Genomic DNA, 25,072 nt, shown 5'->3' on the forward strand with positions numbered 1-25,072 from the left:
TCAGGCCCCTCACTGCCCACTTCTGATGGCTCCACCAAATCCACCCCTTTCCTTTCTTTGGAGGAGCTCAAACGTGGCCGACCATTGTTTGCAGGACAATTTATTATTATTATTATTTCATTGGCTCACTGGCTCTCAGACATGAAGCAACACTCTGAATCCTGAACTCTTGTGTTTTGATGTCAAGGAGATGAACTCCATCAAGTCTCAGGTCTAGGGGAAAAAATGCTCAAAAGTACAGTCTGCGCTTAGACAAAGTGTTTAGAGGCTGCAAATAGCTCCCCCCACCGCTCTCCTCATAATTCCTAGGGATCAACATTATAATGTTATGCTCTTTGAAAAACCCCAAACCCCAAATCTTTTGACTACTGCTTTGAAATAAACATAACTGGACCTTTGTATTGGAAAGAGAAGAAGCTCTTTAGAGCTCAGATCATTTCGGAGGCAATGGTGTGTGTGTGTGTGTGTGTGTGTGTGTGTGTGTGTGTGTGTGTGTCCAGGGGTCCATTTAGGAGGGAAACAGCCCAAGAGGGAAAAGTCTTACAGACCTGCCCTCACATTTGAAAGATGGGAAATGCAGGAGATAGCAAACACAGGACCTTCCTGGGAGTGGCATTTAATGAGTTGGAGAAAGGTAAATATAGATGGCATGATGCCCCTTGTCAGTCCAATTCCCAGGACCCAGGCACACTGTGACCCTCAATATATTTTGGTTGAATGAATGAATGGAAGACGGCAGTTTGCCTGGTGGTGATTTCCTAGCCTTTCTGGTTGCAATGAGATTTGATATTTACTCATGGAAGAGGCAGCCTCGTTGTCCTCTTCCCCACATGTGCGTGAAAAAGTGTTCGTCAGGGTGATTAATTCCATTTTACACATGAACAAGCATAGAGGCCAAGGACCCTGCTGAACAAGGACACGTAACAGATTCATCTCCTAACTCCTGGTCCCTGGGTTCTGGACCTTGATGTTTTTCTTTCTTGTTTCCTGGAGTCATCCCCACAGGTCTCAGAAAATCCTCAAGGTCCAAAGTCAGGCCACTACTTAGTGCTTGAATCCCGTCCACAACACCCTACCACGTGGCCTTCCAGCCCATCCACCTCCAGCAACGTGAAACTTACTACCATCTAAGGATCCACTTCCATTCTGGTCCATCACAAGGAGCAGTGGGCCCCTAACAAGCCTGTACCCCAGACGCAGGTGGAGCTGGCCTTTGTTTAACCAGTTGCCGATCGGCCAAGTTAACGAGCTGTCTCCCAGGTAGATGGACTGAACGTGTCACTGGGACCTTTGATTTGGGCCCCGCCCACTTTGGATGATTCTCAGGCCACTTAGGGCTCTGTTTTCACTGGTTCCCAACAATCCCTTTAGATACCTGAGAATGTCTCTGCCAAATTTACTGGCAGGAAGTTACTGACTCAATGAAATAATGTAGGGTCCCAACCAAGTTCCTTAATTCCTGGTCCCTCAGCTTTCCCGCCTGTAGAATGGGACTGGGTGAAGACCTACAGGCACTAAATAGTCTTTTAGAACATCTGCTCCTAGTCAGGACAATGGTGATGATAATGGTGGTCACCCAAGTTCCTACGGAAGTTATACTTTTCAAAGTGCTTTTACACTTCCTGTAGTATTTGGTCTTCATAGCGGCCATCTAAGTACAGTGACTTTGGGGAGGATCGTAGTGGGAGAAGGAAGTCCCCTGCTCAGTGGGTGTCTGTCTCAGTGACTCCTCTCCTCCCTGTGGCCCTGTGGAGTTACCACGAATAATAGCCAAAGCCAGTACGGGTGATCCCAAGGACCCGGGATCAGCATGAGTTTCCTCATTGGCATGAGCAGATGTCATCACAGGGAACATTTACTGAACCATTTCTACAGTGAGGTATTATACAAAATCCTCCAAATGTACCCCTTCCCCTAATTCTCACACCTCTCTGTGCAAGAAGTATTGTTATCCCCATTGTACAGATGAAGAAATTAAGGTTCAGACCAGTTAAAGTTTCATGGGCTTGGGGCGGGAGCCAGGACGTGAACCCAACCTGTAGACGCTAAACTCATATCACCTCTCGCTTGAAACAACACACCCACAAAACCTTCCAATCGGCCTTGAGTGGAGGTAACTGAACTGACTCCTGAAGTTCTGCCTGTGGTGGGTGCGAGACACGCCCGCAGTTGCCCACACTGTGGGGCCTGCCTCTGGCTGCTGGCTGCCTGTTTTGAAGAACTAGACTCCCCCATGTCCTCCATCCACCACCAACTCTCCCCCACTTCCTTCCAGATTAACTGGGGGAGGGGCACAGAAAATGTTCATTGCCCATAAAAATTAACTTGAAGCAGTTGGCTTTGGCAACCTCTTTACAGGCTCAGGAGCCAGCCTGGACAAGGAGATTCTATCTGCATAGATGGGTTCATGAATATTACCATTTATTATTTTTAGTTTCTCAAGAAAATTTATCATGTGTCATCTTTTTTTATCTTCCCCACTCTCACCACTTGCCACGTTCACTTGTGTCCCTCTTTTATTCATCTCACTTCCTATATTTTATCCCATGCGTGCATGTCTTATATTCATCCTTTAAGAATTGGTTGAAATGTCGCCTCCTCTAGGAAGCCCTCCGTGATGTCTCTAGGCAATTTAGCAATTCCTCTGCTGCCCCTTGTGTATACTTTTATAACAACTCTTAGAAAGCAGCTGTCATTATTTCTTCAAACATCTCATCTCCCTCATTAGCTTGTAAATCCCTGGAGAAAAGGACGTGTGTATCTCACAGCCCAGCAAGTGCTTGGCACCTCATAGGTGCTCATATAATACTTACAGAATGAAGGGATGCTTCGTAAGCTTTGTCTCATGGGACTTTAAAACAATAATAATAATGTTAAAATCCTTTGCAGAGACTGTCATACATTTTTGCAAAATGTCATTCTCAAGCATCTTGAGAAACTTTTGGGGACTTTTGTCTTTTTAGAAGCTTCCGACTGTCCTCCTTTCTGAGGGAAATCCCATGGCACGCAGAGAGGAAGCTCAAACTGGAGATGCTGCCTGAGGCTTGTATTAGAGTGAGGGCGTGTCCCAAGGGTTCTCTGGCCTTTGGAGACTATGGCTCCTGAAAATTTTTCTTAGGCTTTCCAGGAATTACAGGGAGTTGCTTCATGTCAGACACACAAATTCTTAAAGACCTAGTCACCATGGATAGTGGATCACCCCAGAGTTTAAAAGGGGCCTCTTCCCCTCAGTAGCAAAGAGCTCTCACTTTGCTTCTTCTAACGTACCCATCTAATGCTTCCAACAAAAGAGCAAACCACGACAATAAGAGATGAACCCTTAAACCCTTTCCCTCCACCTTGAAGTCCTTTCCAGCCCACAGACATTGAGACAATAAATACTGAAACAATCATTTCAGGTCAGTGTGTGACAGAAAACAAGAGTGATTTTAAAAAGTAGGCCTCCAGTGAGAGGGGAAAAACCCAGCCCAGAAAGTGGTGGAAACTCATATCTTGACAGAGAAGCCCACCGCCCAGAGGATAGTGTGTGGGAGGAGTGAAAGCTCATATAAATTTTTCCTAGAAAAAGGGCTGGATCGAAATAATCAAAGTGTAATGTAAAAGTATACCTTCCTAAAGTAAAAACAGTAGGTCACTGATACTCTTATCATTGAAAGGCAGTTCAAACTTCCCTAGACTTCAAAACAAAAATCTTTGTGTTATTGGGTAGAAGAAATCTTGGGACAAAAAGGAAATTGGGGAATGACAATGGAAATGACAAGAATTCACGGGTCAGAGTTGCAAATGCAGATGATTTTAGTGTGTCCTGCTTTAGCCAGAAGCAACTTCTTCCTCCGTCCGATAGGCTCACCGGCTGGGGGTCTCAAAACTCCACCGATTTTGGTAAATGTGAGCAAGCAAGCATCTTAAGTTGCTTCAGAACTCAGTTGCACCCCCCTACCCAACCCCCCCAAATAACAGGATCAGGTTCTGAATATATCTATATATACAAATGCCTTCTATTTTTTATACTCTTTTCAGAGAGGAGGAAAATAACGATAATAGTGATCAATGTTATTGATTGCTACTAAATGTCTTCCTTGGAAACTGACCCATGGTCATGTATCAAGGGGAGTTGCTTGGCTTACTTTGGGGACGATACTCCACTGTTACCTACTTGGTTTCAAAGAGAAAGATGTTGGAAGCAGGGACCAAAATATTCAAGGTGCACTGCACACACTGAAGGGCTTGTCAAAGCAACTGGCTGGGTACTAGGGGATCGTGGGAGAAGAAAATGATATAAGTCAACCCATTGTACAGCAGCGCTGAAGGCCAAATCCACATGCCAGCTTCCTTATATTTGCCAAGCGCTATGCAGACCTTGTTGAGGAAGAGGAAACTGAGGCATTCCACAGGGGTCAGAGTTAGGGCAAAGGTCACTCCTGGTTGAGGCAGAGGCAGGATGAAAGCACTTACGTCGGAGGATCTCCCGTTGCTTTCGGACGTACCAGGTGTACAGGGCGGCGCGCTTCTGGGTCTTCATAGGGGTGCCCTTGTTGAGATGCTGGGAGAGGTGTGACTGGTTCAGGCCGGTGACATCGACCACCTCCCTCTGGGGGATGTTGTGTTGCTGCATGTAGCCCTTGATCATTTTGGCAGCCCTCCAAGGGTCCTCGCTAGACAGATAAGCAGATGGTTAGGAAGGATGCTGGTAGAAGAGGTCGGGGAGAAATACCCTTTTTCTAGAGGTTTTACCTAAACTCTGTGTAAAACTCTGACCTTCCCCTGTTTCTCCTCCTGTCCCAGTTACATCCTGGGGAGAGGCCAAAATAGAACCTAAACAAAAGAGGAGATGAAAGCTCCTATATAGTGTACTCCATCCCTTTCATCTGAGATTAGGAGGGCAAAGAGGAAGATGATTTCCCTGCTTCAGGAATGGGAAAGCACCCCAGCACTCTCTCTGGGGAAGCAGAAAGAGAAGTTCCTGCTTTATCTTGCTTTCCTTCACTTTCCTGGAATGTGAGAGACTTAAACAACGGCAAGAGGCCCACTGGACAGTGGAGGTGCCATTAGCTTGGGGCTGGGCTGGCTGATCCGACAATGACAGAGGGCAGAATCTCTAAATTCACCTGGACTGCCCCCCATTATTTCCCTTCAGAATGGGCGTCTCCGTTTCTTGTCTTCTAAAACAGGAGTAAAACTTTTGTGTCCACCTCCTGAGAAGCAAGGAGGACTTCTTAGCCAAATGTTAAACAGTTTTCAGAGTTTCAGAAAAGTTTTAAGAAATGATGTTCCTCCCTGGGGCTGAAGAATCGCTGCACTGAGGTGAGGCCAGTAAAGTTAAAAAAAAAAAAAAAAAAACTTCACAGCCCCGCCTCTCAAATAAGACCAAAAGGAGGGAGAATAATTTCAATTTCTGAATAAGATATGAATGATTCCAAATGCCACGTTTTCCTGTATTCTTACATTTCTCCTCTGACAGGGTAAGAGTGTCTGGAAGTTAATCTTTCTCATAAATTTTAAGCTTGGGATAAGAGCTTACATTTCTCATAAACACAGGTAAAGCAAAAAGCTTCTTTAGAACACTGTATTAGTGCCTTTGAATTTATTCCAAATGTTTTCAACTTTGCCAATATCTTTTCTTGCTTGTTGAATAGGTGACTTAAAAGTGAGAGATATAATTGAAAACAGAAATTAAGAAAACAGTGCACAGTATAGAACAAAAATATTCAAGAAACAATACATCCACATATACTATTTGTTTAATGCAGCTACATATTTAACTTAAAAAAAACCCAGCATCCCTTTACTGTATGTTGATGTATATAATAGCCTGAAAGAACATGAAAAAAAGTGAAGGGAAAAAGTAGTTTCAGAGGTAATAAAAAACAATGCTGAAAAACAACATTTACAGTGTTGCAAATGAAATAACCGATTCATTTCTAAATGGTATCTGTAACATGTCAACTAAAGTTACGTTTGTGTAATGAAGTTTTTAAAATCCAGTAATTAAACTGAGATTTTTGTAAGCATTTGAAAAACTGTGATCATTTTAGCAAGTCTTTAATATGAAATTTATGAAAACACAGGCTTTGATAGACATGTTTTGAGAAATACAAAAGATTAATTACTTATAGCTTAATATATTTCTCAAGTATTTATAAAGGTACTTCCATGTAATACAAAATAACGAACTAACAACAGGAACAAAAAATGAGGAACCGCGTCCCAGTTTCAAGCATGGAGAATTCACCTTGAGTAAGAGGAAAGTAATGTAACATTTTGCACATACCCGTGTAAACATCAGAGTTCATTTAAAATCTTATTTCTGGTGAATATTTCCACAGATATTTTCAGGGTAGAAAAACACCTTCAACGGATACCAACAGTAGCTTCAAAAGTTAGAAAAAGTATTTGGATTTTAAAAGTTAATGCTGCTTCGACAGATTCTTTGACTTTTTTAGTTTTGCTTAATATTTTTTTACTTGTATTTATTTCGTGTGTCTAAGAAACCTAACCGAAATTGTGTAATGTTCTAAAAGCGAATGATTCCGTTGTTAAGAGTGAATTAGCTTAACAATTGGGAAGGTTTAAAAAAAAAAAACCAAACCAGTAAAACCTTATAAACCATAGCAAATCTTTCAGCCCGCATTGAAGGACCAGAGTTGGGGATAAGATGGCGTAGTTACACCTTTACAGCTCTGACCACAGAATTCTCTTGCATTCACCGGATAGAGCCCCGAGAGTCGGTTACGTTTTGAAATTTGAAAATACAGCCCGTGATCAGGGGTTCCCAACCCCGATAAACACACAGAACGGGAGAAGCGCGCCCGGGCATTGTGCTCAGGACGCAGGTGTCAAGCGCCCGACCTCGGCGCCCGCCTGGCCAGCCCAGCACGCTCCTTTCCAAACAATGCCTCGGCCGCCCACAAGCAGAGAGGTCCTGGACCCCGTCTCAGATCGCTGTGATTCTTCTTTAAGAAGCCTCAAGCCCGGACACTTGGGAGCAACCAACTTTCCAACTTTCCACCGCGCGCCAGCCTAGAGCTGGGGCCGGGGACACAGCAGCGCGCAGCCCCCGGCCTGCTTTTCTCGCCTTTCTCTTCCAGGAGATGGAAAGAGCGGCCGGGCGCTCCCCAGAGTGACTTGCCCCGTTCTTTTCTTTCCGCCTTAGGGGAGCGAGGTGGGCCAAAAAGGGAGTGCGTGCGTCTGGCGGTCAGCAGCCGACTGTGCAGTGACCTGGGGACCGCTAGCGATTTCTTGAAAAATTACTTTAATCAAGTCTGACCACTCCCGAAGTTGGGGGAGGGAAGGCAGCAACCGCTGGGGAAAGGGAGCGAAACCTTGGGGTCTGTCCTGCGTCCCCCCGCCTCAGCGGGGGTCTCGGGCCCCCTAGCCTCGCTCCCCGCCCCCTGGAGCCGGGGGCTCTGCTCAGCGAAGAACGCTGAGGTCCAGGGCTCCGGGCCGAGCCTGGCTCTCTGCCCGCCGGGCCTGCGGCGTCGGCGGCCCTGGGGCAGCCCGGGTCTGGCGCCGGGTCTCCGGGCGGCGCGGGGGCTCGGCTGGGAGGGCCCAGCAGCGCGGTGCGTGTGCTCGGGCAGCAGCGAGCTGCCCCGCGTCCGCGTTCTGCTTTCCTTCCCCCTCGAAGCCGCCGCGTTTACAACTTCACCAATGAATAACCCGCCTCTCCGTTCAACCTAATCACGACTTTTTGTGTATCTTTCTGTTGATGATTTATAGAAATAAATTAATAACACCCGAACTCCACGTGCTGCAGTTTATATTACATCTCTGCCGCGTCCAGACCGGCGTGGGGCTGGGTGCCGAGGGGCGCCCCAGGTCGCCTCGGGCTTCCCACGTCCTTCCAAATCCCAGCTGGAAGGCGGGCGCCTGCGGCCAGGCAAATGGGCCTAGGTACCGGGGCGGGGGTGGGGGTGGGCCCGCCGGTGGGCGGCGGGAGATCGGTCGGTCCGCCGGGCCCGGGTCAACCTCCGGGCCGCCCTGGCGCCCCAGCCGCTCCTCTTCAGACCCCTCTCACCTTCCTGCACCCTAACCCCGGCTGGGGAGAAACCGCCGCCACGGGCGAAACCGCGAGGGAAGAACCTCAAACCTCAGAACTGTAGCAACATAATTTCCGGAAGTAAAAAAAATCTAGAAATTCCCCTGACTGTTTTGCTAGAGAGTAAGCCGCCGGGTCCCCAGGTAGCAAATTCAAATGCAAGGTCATATCCCATCCCAAACTGCCACTGCGGGCGGGTGACCGAGGCTGCGCGAGTCCCTGGAGCGACTTTGGTCCTGGCCCTGTCTAGAGACCGCGGCTCTGAAGGGTCCGAGGCCAAGCGAGGGCCTTGGTCCTAAAGCAGAGTGGCCGGGAGCGACGTGCGGTCTAAGGGGACCGCTCGGTTCCTTGGATAATTAGTAACCAGCTGTCAAAGCCCTGGGCCGCTCGGGGAGTTTTAGCAAAAGACCCGGGGCCGGGAGATAGACCTCCCGCCAGCCTGCTTGGATTCCCCAGGGACGCCGGGGTGTCGGCGGCGAGATCCGGAAACGCCCTCCTTTCTCCCACCAAATCCGCTGCGAACTGGGGTCTTGGCCGCATTTTCCCCTCGCTTGCTTAGTGACGTGGTTTCTTTTGCCGCTTGAGGATCCACCCTAACCTGACAACGTGCAAACATTTCCTTTCGCGAATCTAAACGGGCTTTGGGGATTTCGGATAGCCCTGGGGTCTTGCACGGGCGCTGTAAATGGGAGCGCACTCCAGATAAGTCGCCCCCCAGATCCCGGCCCGGGTGCCGCCTGTCCCTCTGCCAAGAGCGGCAGGACGCCGTGTCCCAGGCCGGCGGCGTTTCCCCGAACCGCGGAGTTGGTACCTCAGGAGAAAGGCTTGGCCTGGGGCTAATGCGGGCCCGAGCCTGGTCTCCTGGGAATCGCAGCGGTTTCACTGCGCCCACTCGCACCTTGCGCCGCGTGGGCAAACCTCCGGGCAAAGGGCCCCGCAGCTCGGGTTCTCCCAGGCCGAGCCCCAGCCCGGCCGGGAGGGCCCCGCGGGTCCCGGGCGCTGGCCTGGGCAGGCGTTCCTGAAGCCTCGGGGCTCGGGCTGTCCAGTTGAGGGACTTGGAGGGTTCCAGGTGTTGGGAGAGAAGCGGAGCGCCCCCCGGGGGACTTCTCTGGTGGGAACCAGGCTTGGCAAGAGCGGTCGCGCGCAGTGTCGCTCAGGCACGAGGCCGGGGGCTCAAGGGGCTCGGACGCACACTCCGCACCTCGGTCCGCGCCTACCTGAGCATCCGGTCCACCTCCGCCCGCTGCTCCGCCGCCTCCTCGGTGTTGAGGGCTTGCAGCTCCTTGAGGATGGGAGGGGTGTCATAGTCGTCCCCGTCCTCGGAGCCCTCGTCCCCGGACAGACGGCCCTTGGCGTGGCCGTTCGTGAGAGTATGGAAGACCGGCTTGGTGTCCGGCTCGGCCCCGCTCCCAGGGGACAGGGGCAGCGTCTCCAGCTTCACCCCGAAACTCGGGGATGGCAGCAACTCCTCCAAGGCCTGGACCAGCACCTCCTTGGTGACCCCGGAGCTCAGCAGGGCGCTCAGGAGTTCTTGCTGGAGCGACGTGAGCTTGGACACCATTTTCCAAGGACAGAAAAAGAAGGGGGTGAGGGGGTGAGGGGGTGAGGGGGTGGGTGGGTGCGAGAGAGGAGGGTGGAGGGGAGTTTCACAAGCGAACCCCAAGTCCAGGAACCCCCCCACCCTTCAGCCTCCAAACACCTGTTATTCCCCGGGGTCCGGAGTCTCCTCCGAGAGGAGTCAGAAAACTTCTAACTTGCCATGATCGCCACCATTAGGCCATATAAGATATGCAAATTAGTGGGGAGGGCCCGGCTTTCGGCCCGATGCAAATGGTCGTGGGGAGGGGGGAAAACCGAGAGAGGGAGAGCGTGAGGGGCAGACGGGGAGAGCAAGAGACCCGGGCCGGGAGCGGGGCTGCCAGGGTCCATTGTACTCACGCCAGGGGGCCGAAGAGATTCTTGTCCTTGTTCTGTTTATCAGCCAAACTTTAGCTGACCTTTGGACTTGTTAAACAAGTAGCTTGCAGCCTAGTGTGGAAGGCTCCGGGACTTTTCCACCGGCTGCGGGTCCGGCTTTAGTCCGGAGAGAAGAAGAAACTGCGCTTCGGGGGTTCAGGTGAGAGCTGGAGGAAGCTGGGGCGCTCTTGGAAGAAGGAGATGGAGGAGGATGCGAAGAGCAGAGACCCTCCGACGCGTCCCAACCGACGCAGGCGATGGGCCGGGAGAGCCAGGCGGGCGGAGGATAAACTGACCGCAGGGGAATGGACGCGGAGACCTGGGGGAAATGGGGCGTATTAGGTGGGGTGAGTGTGGATTGCGGGGGCGGTGGTCCCATTTACTTCTGAGTTACCGCTCTGCGGACCCCAGGCCCTCACCAGCTGGGTCTAGCAGTTTGGATTTGCACAACTGCCGGACCGAGAGCGTAGGCCAGCGGGAAGGAGGTCCGGAGAACACTTGGGAGGAGGCACCGACTAATTTATGACCAGAGGGAGTAGCCAAAGTTGAGCTCCCCCAGCAGCGGGGCTGCACCAGCACCCAGCCTGGCCGAGCCGCGGAAAGCTGGACGCCTGGGCCACTGGGTTCCCCGGTTTAAACCAGGACTATCAAAGCGCCTCCGCTTTCGGGGCAAAACTAGGATTGCTGGGCCTCCTTTCTGGCAGTGAAAGCAAGGCTTGGCCTGCAGCTGGATGAACAGTTGGAGCTGCACGTTCTCTGGGCCCACTGATTTCTGGTTTATTCGCAGCTCCAGGACACAGCGGTTCCCGGGGCCAGGGGCGGTGTTCTGCAGAGGCGAGGTCAAGGTGGCCCTGTCAGGCGTCTCCCACGCCAAGTTGGGAAGGCGCGGACTAAGCCGCCGGGGGAAAGAAGTATTTTTCCACGCCGGCCTGGCCCAGGAAGGAAGCCGGGAACCTTTCAGCACTACTGGAGTTTCACCTGCCTCTCCCTGAGGCGCCCAGGGGAAGGAAGGATGCAGGAGTCGCACCCAGACCTACAGGCTGGACTGGACCTGCAGAAGAACAGGGGCTTTTTAGGATCCATCGCTCACAGTCCCATGGTTCCTGGGGCAGAGAACAACCCCTTCCCCTCTCTAGGCCTCAGGTTCATCATCTGTGCAGTATTGAAACCTAAAGTGCAGGGGATGGGGCATTGTACACAATGAATGAGACCACCTGTGAGACCCTGTGGCCTAACAATAGTGTTCACGCTTTTCCTTCCGGGAAGGTAGGAAGCCAGTTTCCAGTAGTAAAATCTAGCCCCTCTGGAGGTTTAGGATTCTCAGAATCAGGCAGATCCAGTGCTGAGGTTGGAGGGACCGGGAGATTCAGAATGAGCAGGGAATTTGCAAAGGAGCTTCTAAGCAAATTCTCCTCCCTTCCCACCTTTAAAAGACAATTAGGAGGAAGGGGTAATTTCAGCGTGGGTTGGGGTGGGGAGGGTCTGCAGCCCTGTCTGCTTGTTTCCGGATCAAATCTCCCAGGTGTGTGAGGGCTGAAACTCCAGATGTCAGGCTGCTAAGGAGCTAGGCTGCCTCTTAAATACGGGGACTGCTCCACTCGCCTGGGCCACCCATGAGAAAGGGGTGGTTGTATGCACAGAGCTCTGGGGGACCTTTACACCGTCTCAGTGTCTTTCCCGGAGAAAGGGGTAATAAGTTCATAGAAACAAGGGCTCTTCATTTCACCTTATTGTCTTCTAGTTTGTTGTGACATACGGCAGATCCTTGCCCCTCACAATTCAGCCCAATGGGAGAACATTTTCTGCCAACCCAGCTCCCCTCAACAGGGATAATGAAGTGTTCAGAGTAAATGTCCCTGGAGAACAATCGCTTTTTCTCTGTCTCTCACTGACTATCAGGATAGAAGCAGTCAACTGTAATGAAGATCAGTTTCTGTGTTTAGCTGGAAAACCCATTAAAAAACCAGCCATCACTTCCCTTTTAACAACAAAGCTTTGATTTGTAGTTCCAACTGCTGTGTGCCCCGTCCGACTCTCAAGCTTCCTTACCTCTCAAAATTCAGGTGTCAGAAAACCCATTCTGCCCCCTACCCCAGGCCAACTATGGGAACGTACAGGAAGTTGCACAGAGTACAGGGAAACTTCCTATGCGTGTCCAGATAATCTGGCTATTAATATCCAGCAACTTCCTGTAACCCTCCTGTCCAGATCTACCTTGTATATACCACCTGATGCAATATGGGTGCTCACCAACCAAGTAACTGCAACTATGGATCTGTGAGCAGATCCAGTATCTACCCCTTCATATGGAAATTTAAAAAGAAAAGTGTAAGTATCCCACTTCTCTTTTTAAGGATGTGGGTCACAAATGCTAACCAAATGAGCTATCGCAATAAACCCTTTGGTTAAGCTTCCCCTAAACAGAGGAAGCCAGAGTACAGCTGAAAAACCCTTGTTTATGCTTCACACAGGATAAAGTAGTGACGGGCTGATACAGTAGCCCCATTTTAAAGAAATGGGAAAAGAAGACATAGGACATTTTAAGGAGGTGGCTTGGAGCTACTGTAATAAGTTAATGGAAGGGTTGAGATTGGGGCTCAGGACTCTTGAGCAGGGCTTTAGGATGAAAGAGGAAGGGCTCCAGTTTCACTGCTTTGGGAGATGGGAAGTTAAAAGGGGGAATTCTGCTGTGATTCCACGGCAGAGAATAGACAGCAGATGTTGGAGTCAAACAGACCTAAATTTGGGTTCTCCAATCTGCTTAGCCAGCTGTGCCACTTGGGCACACTATATAATCTTTCTGAGCCTCAGTTTCCTTAGGTGGAAAATAATGATAATACTCTACTGTGTTTTTGTGGAGATTAAATGAGTTCGTAGCTGCAGGTTCCTGGATATCACATGTTTAGAAAGAGGCAGCACATCATGAAAACAGGCCAAGAAGAGAGGCAGCCGATCTCTTTGGTCTCTTTTATTCCCAGCTTGTTCTTTTAAGAGTTACTGAATTCGAAGAGACCGCGTTAGGTTCTTCTACTCAAACAATGAATTCGCTGCTCAAATCCCAAGATTTTCTATGGGAAATGTAGTCCCTGATCCAAGATAATTTAAAATCCAGATGGCTCATTACTGTATAAAGGTTTTCTGGGCACCATCTTGGAAGTTTCACAGGATGGCAAGTGTGATTGCCATGGACTCAGTCTCTCCTGTAACTTCACGGCATAAAGGATATTTCTTTCCTGCTCTTATGCACACAATCTTCCCCCTACTTTCCAGGCTTACCCTGATTTGCTTACAGCAGGGAGAGCCTGGTCCCCTCTGTTCTCTGCTGCTCTACTCTCCACGGCTTTCACATTGATTTGGGAGAGTCTCTAGAAGGCCTCAAAATGAAATCGTCTCTAGAGTAAAACATGAATACTGCCCTATCCTAGTCTGAAGGAGGCTGGGAGCCTTACTGTTAGAGAGCAGTGTTGCAGCCTAGAGAACATTTTAGACTGTGGTGTTAGAGCCTGAGTTTCCAGCTCTGGATACAACACTCTTTTCGGGATAACTCTTCACCTCCAAAGGCTTGGCTGAGTACCTTTTCTGATTCTGCTTTTGAAAAATGGCCAGTTGGTCTGGATGACCATTTAAGTTCCCTAACTTTTCTATGATTTGAAATTCCGGAATTACCAGGGTGTCCATTTCCAGGCCTTTGGGCTGATGATCCATGAGCTCAGGCCAGAACTCTGGGTAGTGCCAGACATGGGACTGTTGACTAGCCTGTGAGAAAAGACACCACAGACAGTAAGCTCCAAGAAGGCAGGGACCATCTCATGCCTTACTCCTCAATGCCCAGAGAGGTACCTGATCCATAAAAGATGCTCAGTGAAACCCTTGTTGAATAAATGAAAAAGTGATCATCCCTGCATGATGCCATTAAGGGTGATTTTTGTGTGTTTGTGTGGTACGCGGGCCCCTCTCACTGTTGTGGCCTGTCCCGTTGCGGAGCACAGGCTCCGGACGCGCAGGCTCAGCAGCCATGGCTCAAGGACCCAGCCGCTCCGTGGCATGTGGGATCCTCCCGGACCAGGGCACGAACCCGTGTCCCCTGCATCGGCAGGCGGACTCTCAACCACTGCGCCACCAGGGAAGCCCTAAGGGTGATTTTTGTGTCCTTATTTATACTTCTCAATTTTCCAAGTTGTCAGCAATGAAGCTGTAGTTTAAATACCTTTCCCAGACACAAAAGGGTATACACTGTGTGATTCCATTTATATGAAGTTAAAAAGCAGGAAAAACTAATCCATCGTGATAGAGGGTAAATTTGAGGTTATTGGAGGATGTATTCACAGGGATGGGTAATGAGGGAGCTTTCTGGGGTGCTGAAAAAGTTCTGTATCTTGATCAGAATGGTGGATACATCATCAGGCTACATATTTAGGATGTGTGCATGTTGCTGTAAATGATAACTTAGTAAAAAGTAAATAAGCAATTCCAAAGTGTCAAGTGTAGACATTGGCAGCCACCTCCTTACTGCCCCCTCTGTTTACAGGTGATGTGTGGCCCTGTACATTCTTTCCCATTCTCCATGTGTAGTTTATCACTATTGAAACTTACAGACTAGCATATTCCAGGGGTGGGCAAACTTTTTTCACAAAGGGCTAGATAGTATTTTAGGCTTTGTGGGCTTATACTCTGTCACAACTACTCAACTCTGCTCTCACAGACAATACGTAAATGATTCGTATGGCTGTGTGCCAATAAAACCATTTTTAAAAACAGCTGGGTGGCTGGATTTGGCCTGTGGGCCACCGTTTGTCAATCCTTGGATAAAGCACCAGTGTAGGTAGAGATCCATATATCTGAAAGAGACCTGAAAGGCATCTCACTTCACTTCTTCATTGTTGGGATGAAGAAGCAGATTCAGGGAGGAGAAATGACTTTCCCGAGAGATATCAATATTAGCACAGGGCACTGGGGAGATCCTGGCTTTGGAGTCAAATAGAGCAGTTGTTTGTGGGTGTGGCTTTGGGTAAGTTACTTAACTTGAGTCTTTATATTATCACCATGCGTCAATAATAATGGAATTTCTATCTCCTAGGGTTATTGGAAGGATTAAATTAGATAACACAGCAAAACACCTTGTAGGGGGGCTGGCACAAGCTGGACTTGGTTTCAAATCAAGTGCTTTCTCAATCATAGCACACGGCTCACGGGCTCCCTCCCGCCTCCCTTCCTTCCCTCCTCCTAAAGGCAAGACTTCTGGTGTAAGTTCACTGACAAACACCACTGGGTGTGTACTACCTGTGAAGCCCTTCAGGGACAGCTACAAGCTTGTGACAAATGGATACAGGAAGATCTCAAGTACTACCACCCCAGCCCTCAACTTCCTTTCTAGAAATCCCTTCCAGCTCTGCGCTTTTATTTCCCAAACAAGCTGCTATCAGATGATCTTTGCCAGGAAAACTCCTAAGGGTAGAGGAGATTTCTCTCATTTTGATTCAACAACCCACCTCCTTCTGCCGGTTCAGTTTTAGAAATAGGGTGTTCCCAGGAGCTTGTAAAAGATTAAATTAAAAATGAGAGACCTAGTATGATATTAAACTAATAAATACTACACCTGGCACAGACAGCCTTCACTCTGGAGCAATAATCTAGCCCTTCTACTACTACACACATGAAAAGTGAGATTGGCAGGGGCCCAGCATACACCAGGGGCTCCATAAGTGTTTATTGAATCAACAATACGGGCCAGGCTAGTGTTCAGAAAAGAAAGAAAAGCCACATTCTTTACTAAGATTTCCTGGGCTCTGCTTTCGGATTAACATTCAAAGAAGTGTTAGCGAGGTGTCTTTCCTATACTCTCCCCTGTATACCTCCCACAAACCTGTGAGCTGGGCAGCCTCAGCCCCGCGTTAACGATGACGAAATAGAGGCTCTAAAAGCGTAAGGATTGGCCCAAGGACCCACAAACAGTTAAGGAGTGGACCTTGGCCTTGAACTGGGGACCCCCTAATTCCATATTAAGTGCCTTCCTTCTGGCTCTTTTGCATCTTCCAAACCCAAACAGAGGGGGGAGCATATAGAAGCACCCTGAACAGTCTCAGTGCAGAGAAATCTCGTGATTGTGTGCGTGTGTCTCTGTGTATGTGTGTGTGTGTGTGTGTGTGTGTGTGTGTGTGTGTGTGTGTGAGAGAGAGAGAGAGAGAGAGAGAGAGAGAGAGAGATCAAAGTCTTCTTTCCTGTCTGAGGACATACCAACCACGTAAAAAGCTATAACATTTGCACAGCATTTTATGATGTGCAAAGAGCTTCCTCCTCGTTTGATCCTCAGAATAATCTTGCAAAGAAGGCAAGGCAGGCATTAGTATTCACATTTCACAGACGAGGAAACTGAGATTCAGAAAGGAAAAAGGACCCACTGAAGATTCCAGAACCACCCTCTATTTTTTAAAAAAATAAACTTATTTATTTATTTAATTTTATTTTTGGCTGCATTGGGTCTTCGTTGCTGCGTACAGGCTTTCTCCAGTTGCCATGAGCGGGGGCTACTCTTCATTGTGGTGCGCAGGCTTCTCATTGTGGTGCCTTCTCTTGTTGCAGAGCACGGTCTCTAGGTGCGTGGGCTTCAGTAGTTGCGGCACGTGGGCTTCAGTAGTTGTGGCTCGTGGGCTCTAGAGCGCAGGCTCAGTAGTTGTGGCGCCCGGGCTGAGTTGCTCTGTGGCATGTGGGATCTTCCCGGACGAGGGGTCGAACCCGTGTCCCCTGCATTGGCAGGCGGATTCTTAACCACTGCGCCACCAGGGAAGCCCCAGAACCACCCTCTACTGACCCAAGTCTTCTGAAGTTGTACTCTACTGTCCTCTCTACAATATTGTGTTTGTACAATAACAAGATTAGTACAAGGCACAGCCCAGGAACAGATACAATATCTAAGAATTAGACAAAATAAGATACCCCAATTCTAGTCCCAAGGTCATGCTCAAGCAATGGATAGCCTGAAAGATGCCAGGAAAGAAATTGGGTCCACTCCACGAGTTAGGAACCATTGCCCACTTGGTGTCACCCTGTGCCTCCCCACCTGCATCTCCTCTCCTCTCATGGTGGACCCGCCCCTGCTCTGCTTAGTGCTGTCTGGTCAGGAGTGCTGTCTGTGACATGCACTTGGGCGTGAGAGTGGCCCCTGGGCCTCAGGTAAGGGAGGACCAAGGTCTTCTTTAACGCTCTGGTGACTAGACACAGACCCTGCTCCCAGCCCTGGGGGTGAAGAGCGTGCAGGGCTGCTGAGACAAAGCAGCAAACATTTACTGAGCACCTACTGGGTGCTAGGCACTGCGGTAGGCGTCTAGCACTGCTGGGATGAATGTGATTTAACTCCTGCTCTGAAGGAGTTGGTTTTGGAGGGGGAGAGATAGACACATATACACTCACTTCTATTGCTACACAGGATGGAGCAGCCTTTACAATAAGCGCGGTGCTGATTGCTTCACATAAAGCATCTCATTTATTCATAACAGCCCCATGAGACAGTACTATTATTCTACTTTTAGTTTTCTTAATTTACGCTCAGAAAGCTCAAGATTTACATTGAGATTTAGTGCTGTCTGGCTTCCAACATTTTCTGTACCTGGCGAGAGGCGGAAATGACGGGGGGCTCAGCGTGGGACTTGGAGTCAGGATGACCTGGGTTTGCAACCTGTCCCTGCTGCTTCCTAGATGTGACCTTGGGCAAGCTCCCACTCTGAACGTCAATTTCTTCAGTGGTAAAAAGGAAAACAGTGTAGAATTTGGCAGGAAAGATAATATATGTAAATCGCCTGGCACAATAAATAATTAGAAGCATGTGCTAATAATAGCAGCGGAACCAGCCAAGTTCTATGGGGGCTCAGATGCCTTGAAGGGTAAGTAGGATTTTGACAACAAGAACTCAGAGAACATTTCAGGCAGAAAAAAAGCATTGAGCAGAGGCTTGGAGGCATGAAAGTAGGTGAGGAGTTGATGGGGGCAGAGGGCAAGCTGAGCTGTCTGGACCATGGAGGGATCTTGCTCTTGATGATGCTGGGAAGTTAGCTCAGGGCTGATCCTGAGCAAACATTGGATGCCAGGCCTGGGACTCTGAACTTCTCTCCTTAGGCAATGAGGAGTCTTGGAAAGTTTTCAAAGGTAGGTGTGTGTGTGTGTGTGCCGTTATTTATTGATAATTTCTTGTTTAGAATGCTTATAACAACAACAGTAGTACTGCTATTTATTAAGTGCCTACCTCACTGTGCTAAACGATTTCCACTGTTGTACCGTATAATCGTCACAATTATCTGCGGTTACTCTCATTACCTCCATTTTACAGATAAGACAATTAATTGAGTGAAGTAATTAAATGTGAGGCTCTGGAGCCAGAGTGCCAGGATTCAGATTTTGAGTTCACAACTCACAAACTGTGTGCCCACGGGCAAATTCCTAAACCTCCCTGTGCCTCAGTGTTCCCATCTTTAAAATGGGGATAGAGATGACATCTACCCAACGGGGGAGTTGTAAAGAGTAAATGAGTCAATACATGTAAAGTGCTTAGAAAAGGAGTAGCTGTCAATAGCTCTCAATAATTCTTAGCTGTGATGATTATTATCGTCCAAAATGACACACCTAGGGAGAACGCTGCCCTGTGTGTTCCCTGATGGATTCCCTTCAGGGAGCCTTTGCCCTTCTCCAGGCAGGTGAGTGATGGTCTGTAGTGGGGCAGGAGCAGAGGGGATAGAAACCAGGGCACCGAGGAGGGTTGCCATAGAAGGAGCCTCTTCAAAGATGCTAATGGTGCATCCACCCAAGCATCCATCCACCGGGGCCTCAGGAGGGGCCAGGCACCGCACAGCACACAGGAGGAGGCCAAGAAGTCCAGCATCTTACCAGAACCCACAGTGGAGCAAAGGGAAAGTTCAGAAATAATCAGAGTAAGATTGAGACACCCCCATCCTCAACCCCGCTACCCTGCCAGTACCTTGTTAATTTCCACTTCTGTACCTTCTCACCTGCCGTTTCCTCCACCTGGAAGGGTGCCTTCCGGCCAAACCAGATTCTACAAACTTCCCTGAAAACTTGGTTTAAAATTCATGAGCTACAGGACTCTTTCCTGATTACTTCTGTCCCTTCTAATAATTATTTTCCCCTGTGACCTTCTGGGATCAGCTGAGGGTTCAACTCCCCTTAGGAAGGCCCCACCCAACCCCAGGTTGAGCTCAGAGGTTCTCAGCTGAGGGTGGTTTGGCCCCTTGGGGAGACTTGCCAATGACTGGCAGGACTAGCTTCATGGGTGCGCTTGAAGTTTAATGCTCTGTAGTTGCCATCTTGAATTCTTAATAATTTTATTTTTGCACTTTTGTTCATCAGGGCAGCCTGATGGGAAAATGGAGCATGTGTTGGGGGCTTGGCCCCTCAGCTCAAGAGGCCCCGCCTCCCGCTGCCTCCTTGACTTTCTGGGGTGGGTTTGGGGCTCCAGCTCCTCGCCCCACCAGGCCTGTTTCTCCCTAACTCCCATCCAGCCACCACTGCTGCCCTCTGCACACTTAAGGGGTCTGGTGTGGGCACAGGGAGCTTGGGATAGGGTGCTGGAGTCCCATGGCATCTCAGGGACATGACGGTGGCCATCCCTGATCCAAGCTGGAAGTGTCTGTCTGCCGTGGGCTGGAGCAGCAGCCCTGGGAAGGGGAGATGCCTGACCTGACTTCCATGCCCTCAGCTGGGGCACAATGCATTGGTCCAGTGGCTGGTCAAGGGGGAAACTGGCAGCTGGTGGGCTGGGTGCCCATGTGTGTACTGAATCACAGGGCGGGGTCCCCAGACACTAACCCTGTTAGTATCTCCATTCCCCAGGGAATGCGGCATTAAATAGAAAATTTAAAAACAGGGAGAGGAAGAGAGAGAGAGGGAGAGAAAACAAGAGAGGGAGGATAGACCACAAAAGAAATAAAAAATCTTTGTATTTTAGATCTTTAATGACACTTTTTTTCCTGTTTTTTGAATAAGGGAGCCTCACATTTTCATTTTACACTGGGCCTCACAACTTATGTAGTTGCTCCTAACGTCTGGAGACACTATGTATCGTCATGGCTGGGGGTGGTTACGGCATCCAGTGGGTAGAGGCCAGGGATGCTGCTAAATGTCCTACAATGCACAGGACATTCCCCAGAGAACAGAGGAAGATCTGGTCCAAAGTGTCAGTAGGGCCGAGCTTGAGAAACCCAGGCTATTTGTTCTTCCTTTCTGCTCCCAGCATCCTCTGTGCTCATCTCTGCCCCAGCTCTTTGCCCGTGTTGTTGAAATGACCTCACCATCTGTCTAGACCAGAAGCCCCTCCAAAGCAGGGCTGCGTGTTCACTAATCTTTGTGTTTCCAGGACCAAATGCAGCGTCGGCACAGAGTAGGTCCTCAATACTCACGGGCGGGACCGGCTGGCAGGGCCTACAAACCTACCTGATCACATTTTAACCTATTATTTTGTGTCTGTTGGAAGCACGAATCCACTTATAGCTATTCTAAATTATTATGTGATTGTATGTTTTCTCTCCCCTAAGTGGATTGTAAATCTCTACAGCACAGGAAATAAACTTTCCACATTTTCTGTTTTGCTCAGTGGTGCTTAGAACAGTACACAGCAGGCCACAGGCACTCTGTAAGTGCTTGCTTAGTAACTCCACGTGCTCGGTGCTCCCTCCACCTTTCTGCATGTCTAAGGCCCAGAAGACACTCACTTATTCATTCATTCAACAAACATTTATTAAGCATTTACCATATGTGACATGCTTGGGATTTACAGATGTTAAAGATACAATTCCTACCATCAAGAAGTTCAGTCAGGCCAGGGAGTCAGAGGGTGTTTTAACTCAGCATAATTAAGCATCACGGTGGCTATGAAATTAGCCTTTGGAAGGCAAAGGATAAAAAAGAGAAGATCCAGGGACTTCCCTGGTGGTCCAGTGGATAAGACTCTGTGCTCCCAATGCAGGGGGCCTGGGTTTGATCCCTGGTCGGGGAACTAGATCCCACATGCCGCAACTACACATCCCACATGCGGCAACGAAGATCCTGTGTGTGGCAACTAAGACCCAAAGCAGCCAAGTAAATAAATAAATATTAAAAAAATAATAAAATGCCGTTTTTCAAAAAAAGAGAAGATCCAGTGACCCCATTTCCAAGGAATCCCCTTAAGCCATGTTTGGTCTAACTCAGTCATTTTCAGCCCTTGGTTTCTTGGCTCATTGAGTACCTATCTGTGTCAGGCATGATTCTCGATACTGGAGATACAGCAGCAAACAAAACAGACGAAGGCCCTGTCTTCGCAGACCTTTCACTGCAGCGAGGGCTGGGGACGGACAACCAAACCAATGAAGGAGCGAGTATATCGTATGTCGGGTGACAGTGTGCCATGGAGAAAAATCATAGGGCGGGGAAGGTGAAAGGGAGTCGGGGGGACAGTTGTAAGTGAGGGGTCTTCCCAGGGAAGACTTTCCAAATCAGTGACATAGGGCTGAGACTCAGACTCCATGTGGTCTGGTGACAGCTACTTCTCGGGATGTCAAGCCTCAGCCCTCCTCACAGCTCAGGCCCTGTGTGTGCCTGGAAGCCCCCCTCTGAGTGTAGTCAAGGCACTGACTGTACATAGGGATGCACTGAACCAGGTATTATTAAATTTTAAGGGTCTTTTCTTTAAAACTGTAATCTGTAAATGTTTTCCCCGATTTCTCCTCTCAGTTAAAAAGGAAAGAAGTTTGAGCCCCTCAATACCATTATTTCTATTAAGTAACTAACTTACCACATGTGCTACTGTACCGATATTTCATGCTCATTATAAACCAAAGACGAAAATAAATAAATAAAATAAATAAACCAAAGACGAAAATTAAAAGGCCATGGAGTTAACATAAATGTAAAAGTCAGATCCAGTATTTTCATCCTGTACCCACAATATATCACCTTGCACACTCCCCTTTGGGACCCCTGCTCTAATGTATGAAAGTAGTCCATCTTATTTTATTTTTTGATAAGCAGGAAACTGGCTACAGGTCAGCAGATATCTGCCTCTCCAGAATTAAGATTTGGAAAAAAGGGGAAATTGATTGGAGGTGTAGGATGAGAGAAAGGAGAAAAGGAAGAAAAGAAAAGGGGAATAATGAGAAAAAGAGATAAGATTAATAAAATTTTAAAAGGAAAGGAAGAAAGATAAAAGGGAAGGAAAGAAGGAAGGAAAAAGAGATGAAAGATAGGAAGGGAGAAAGGGTGAGAGAGAGAGAAAGAGAGAAAGGGACAGAGAGAGAGAGAGGCAAAGAGTAAGGGGAAATGTCCCCAAGACTCCCCTGAACTGAGGCAGTGTGCATTCCCCCTGCCGGCCTTTGCCCAGACCTCACAGCGTTGTAAGAGCGTTCCGTCACAGTCTGTAGGCTGGACCTTGGCCTCTTTCCACGCATTCAGAATCACCGGCTAATGAAGTGGATATTGTTTTCTGGTCCACCTCTCTCACCCTATGGCTAGTTCCCCTCCGTGGCCCTCGCTTAGCAGTGGTGTCAGGAGTGATGTAGAGGCTGACCGTTTCCCATCACTGTCCCGCACAGCTCATTAACCTCTCCTTGCAGCTGGAGGTGACCATTATGGATTAGAAACGCCGGCAAGCTCTTCAGAGAGCAGAGGGACCCACAGTTTCCCAGAAGTTCCTGACCCACGTGTTCTCTCCTGTAAGTCATGGGAGACAATCTTCTGGGTTATAGAGACGTTGGAAGAAAGCCATGTTTGCAGCTCTTAGAGAAACCTGAGCACTTTTTTTTTTCTTTTTAGAGACTTGCTTTAAAAACAAAGGAACAGATCTAAAACATACAACAACAAACTAGTGAATGTAACAAAAAAGAAGCAGATTCACTGATACAGAGAACAAACTAGTGGTTACCAGTGGAGAGAGGGAAGGGGGGAGGGGCACTAAATGGGTAGGGGATTGAGGAACAAACTATTAGGTATAAATTAATAATAAGAATCTTGTATAACACAGGGAATCTGGCATATATTTTATAACAACTAAAAAAATGATTAAGATTGTAAATTTTAAGTTATGTATGCTTTACCACAATAAAAATTTAGAAAACAAAAAGGAATGAGACTAGGGTGCTTCAGTGTAGAACTAATTAGAGAATATAAAACAAAAGAATACAAAAATACTATACAAAATTATTCAAGAGGAAAACTCAAGCATTGTTTGTTGAATGAAATGTCCCTATTTCAAATTTGATCTAGCCCTGGGCCAGGAGGCATGTGATATTTGTTGAATGGATGAATAAATGAATGGTGAATTTTCATGATAATCCTGTGATGATTCAAGGTGTGTAATGTCTTCAGGTAAACTGAGGAGACTGAGGCTCAAGAAGTTAAGCACCCAAGGTCACACAGTGAGGAAGCAGGTGGCAAAGTCCTGTCCTCCACTGTCACGGGGGCACCTTTTCCAAGCAGTCCTTTTGTTTCCTTCGAGATCTGCCACTTGCCCAGATGCTCCGGTGAAGTCATCTCTCGAGGGCAATGGGATTTAGAGCATCTATACTGACCACTTACAAGAAGACAGGTATGGTGCTGGGCACGGGCTGGGATGGAGGATTAGGCTGCCAAACTGACCGTGCCCTCAGGAATGGCACAGCCCGACAGGTGTTCCTGGTGCCCACGACAACCCCACTGATCCTGAAGCACGTCATTTTCACCATTGTCTCCCATGTCTCATTATTAAACATTTTTCTAATCTATGTGAGTATTCACTTAAAAAAGCTTTTGTGTTCTAAGTTACAAAACTAATAAACATCACCATATGATCCAGCAATTCCACTTTTTGGTACATACCCCAAAGAACTTGAAAGCAGGGATATTTGCACACAAATGTTCACAGCAGCGCTATTCACAATAGCTCAGGTGTGGAAGCAACCCAAGTGTCCACAGCAACTCAAGTGTCCACAGATGGATAAGCAAAATGTGATCTCTACATACAGCGGAATATTTTTCAGCTTTAAGAAAGGAAGGAAACTCCAGCAAATGCTACAACATGGCTGAACCTTGAGGACATTATGCTAAGTGAAAGAAGTCAGTCACAAAAGGACAAATACTGTACGATTCCACTTACATGAGATACTGAGAACAATCAAATTTATATAAGAGAAAGTCGAGTGATGGTTGACACGGGCAGGGGGAGTGGGAAATGGGGAGTTACTGTTTAATGGGTGCAGAGTTTCGGTTTTGCCAGATGAGAAAAGTTCTAGAGAAAGATAGTGGTGATGGTTGCACAACACCGTGAACGCACTTAATACCACTGAGGTGTACATTTAAGAATGATTAAGATGGTAAATTTTATAGTTGTTTTACCACAATTTTAAAAAACCTAACAAACTTTACAAAAAATTAAAATGATCAAAACTGGATAAAGAGTCTCCTTTCTCACCTATTTACTACCTGCTTCCCAATCCCCAACTGCCTCTTTCTCTAAGCATTTGCTATTCAGTTTATCTGTTTCCTTCCTGTATGCCCACACAGGTGTGTGTGTGTGTGTGTGTGTGTGTGTGTGTGTGTGTGTGTGTGTGTGTTGTACTTTAAAAAACCAAAACAGGATTCCTGGTTCCTTCTTTTCCATTGGAAGCCCATGGCAGTAGGACAGATTGCTGGGTCTGAATTTCCATTCCATCCCTTACCGACTGACACCAGGGGCTAGTGACTTAACCTCTCTAGATCTCAGTTTCTGTATCTGAAAATGGGTACACTATTATTGTTGGGACTTAATAAAAAGGAGAGTGGCAGAAGCTTGGCACGTGGGAAACATACAGTGAGGGCTGAGTGTGGTTGTCGTTCTCTGGAAGTTTCTTCCTTGACCTGGGCTCTGCGATCAATCAGGGTTCAGGGAAGTCTGCAGCCAGGGAGGGGAGGGAGGACCTTCTAGGAGGTGGCATGCGCACACCTGCAACACGTGTTTCATCTTTCTGCAGAGGGTCTAGCTAGGAACAAGTTATCTTTGTCTTTCTAGCAATTGAGAGCAGCTGTTACAATACAGATATCCTTTTCAAAATAGTAGATCCCTGGAGTGAAAACTCAAAATGTAAACTT

At 48.1% G+C, this 25,072-nt stretch overlaps 1 protein-coding gene and 1 long non-coding RNA gene across 8 annotated transcripts in view; one reads left to right on the plus strand and one right to left on the minus strand.

The window, feature by feature from the left end:
- Window positions 1-9,786, minus strand: part of HNF1B (HNF1 homeobox B) — a 52,683-nt gene extending 42,897 nt beyond the window's left edge. For 3 of the 7 annotated variants that reach the window (XM_032617027.1, XM_032617023.1, XM_032617021.1), the window contains exons 1-2: window positions 9,253-9,786; window positions 4,456-4,655 (exon numbers count right to left, since the gene is read on the minus strand). In XM_032617027.1, the coding sequence (XP_032472918.1) occupies window positions 4,456-4,655; window positions 9,253-9,596 (544 nt within the window). In that variant the 5' untranslated portion in view covers window positions 9,597-9,786. Of the gene's footprint in view, window positions 1-4,455; window positions 4,656-6,271; window positions 6,817-6,849; window positions 7,341-9,252 lie in introns of those variants that run through there. The other 4 variants (XM_032617020.1, XM_032617022.1, XM_032617024.1 and 1 more) reach the window with 4 other exon arrangements.
- Window positions 9,787-10,062: 276 nt separating this feature from the next.
- Window positions 10,063-13,893, plus strand: LOC116745897. The gene is made up of 2 exons (XR_004347579.1): window positions 10,063-10,151; window positions 10,779-13,893. It is a non-coding gene; the product is annotated as an uncharacterized LOC116745897 (long non-coding RNA).
- The last annotated feature ends 11,179 nt before the right edge of the window (window positions 13,894-25,072 follow it).

Source organism: Phocoena sinus, chromosome 20, assembly GCF_008692025.1.
Source record: "Phocoena sinus isolate mPhoSin1 chromosome 20, mPhoSin1.pri, whole genome shotgun sequence".
Lineage (NCBI taxonomy): Eukaryota > Metazoa > Chordata > Mammalia > Artiodactyla > Phocoenidae > Phocoena > Phocoena sinus.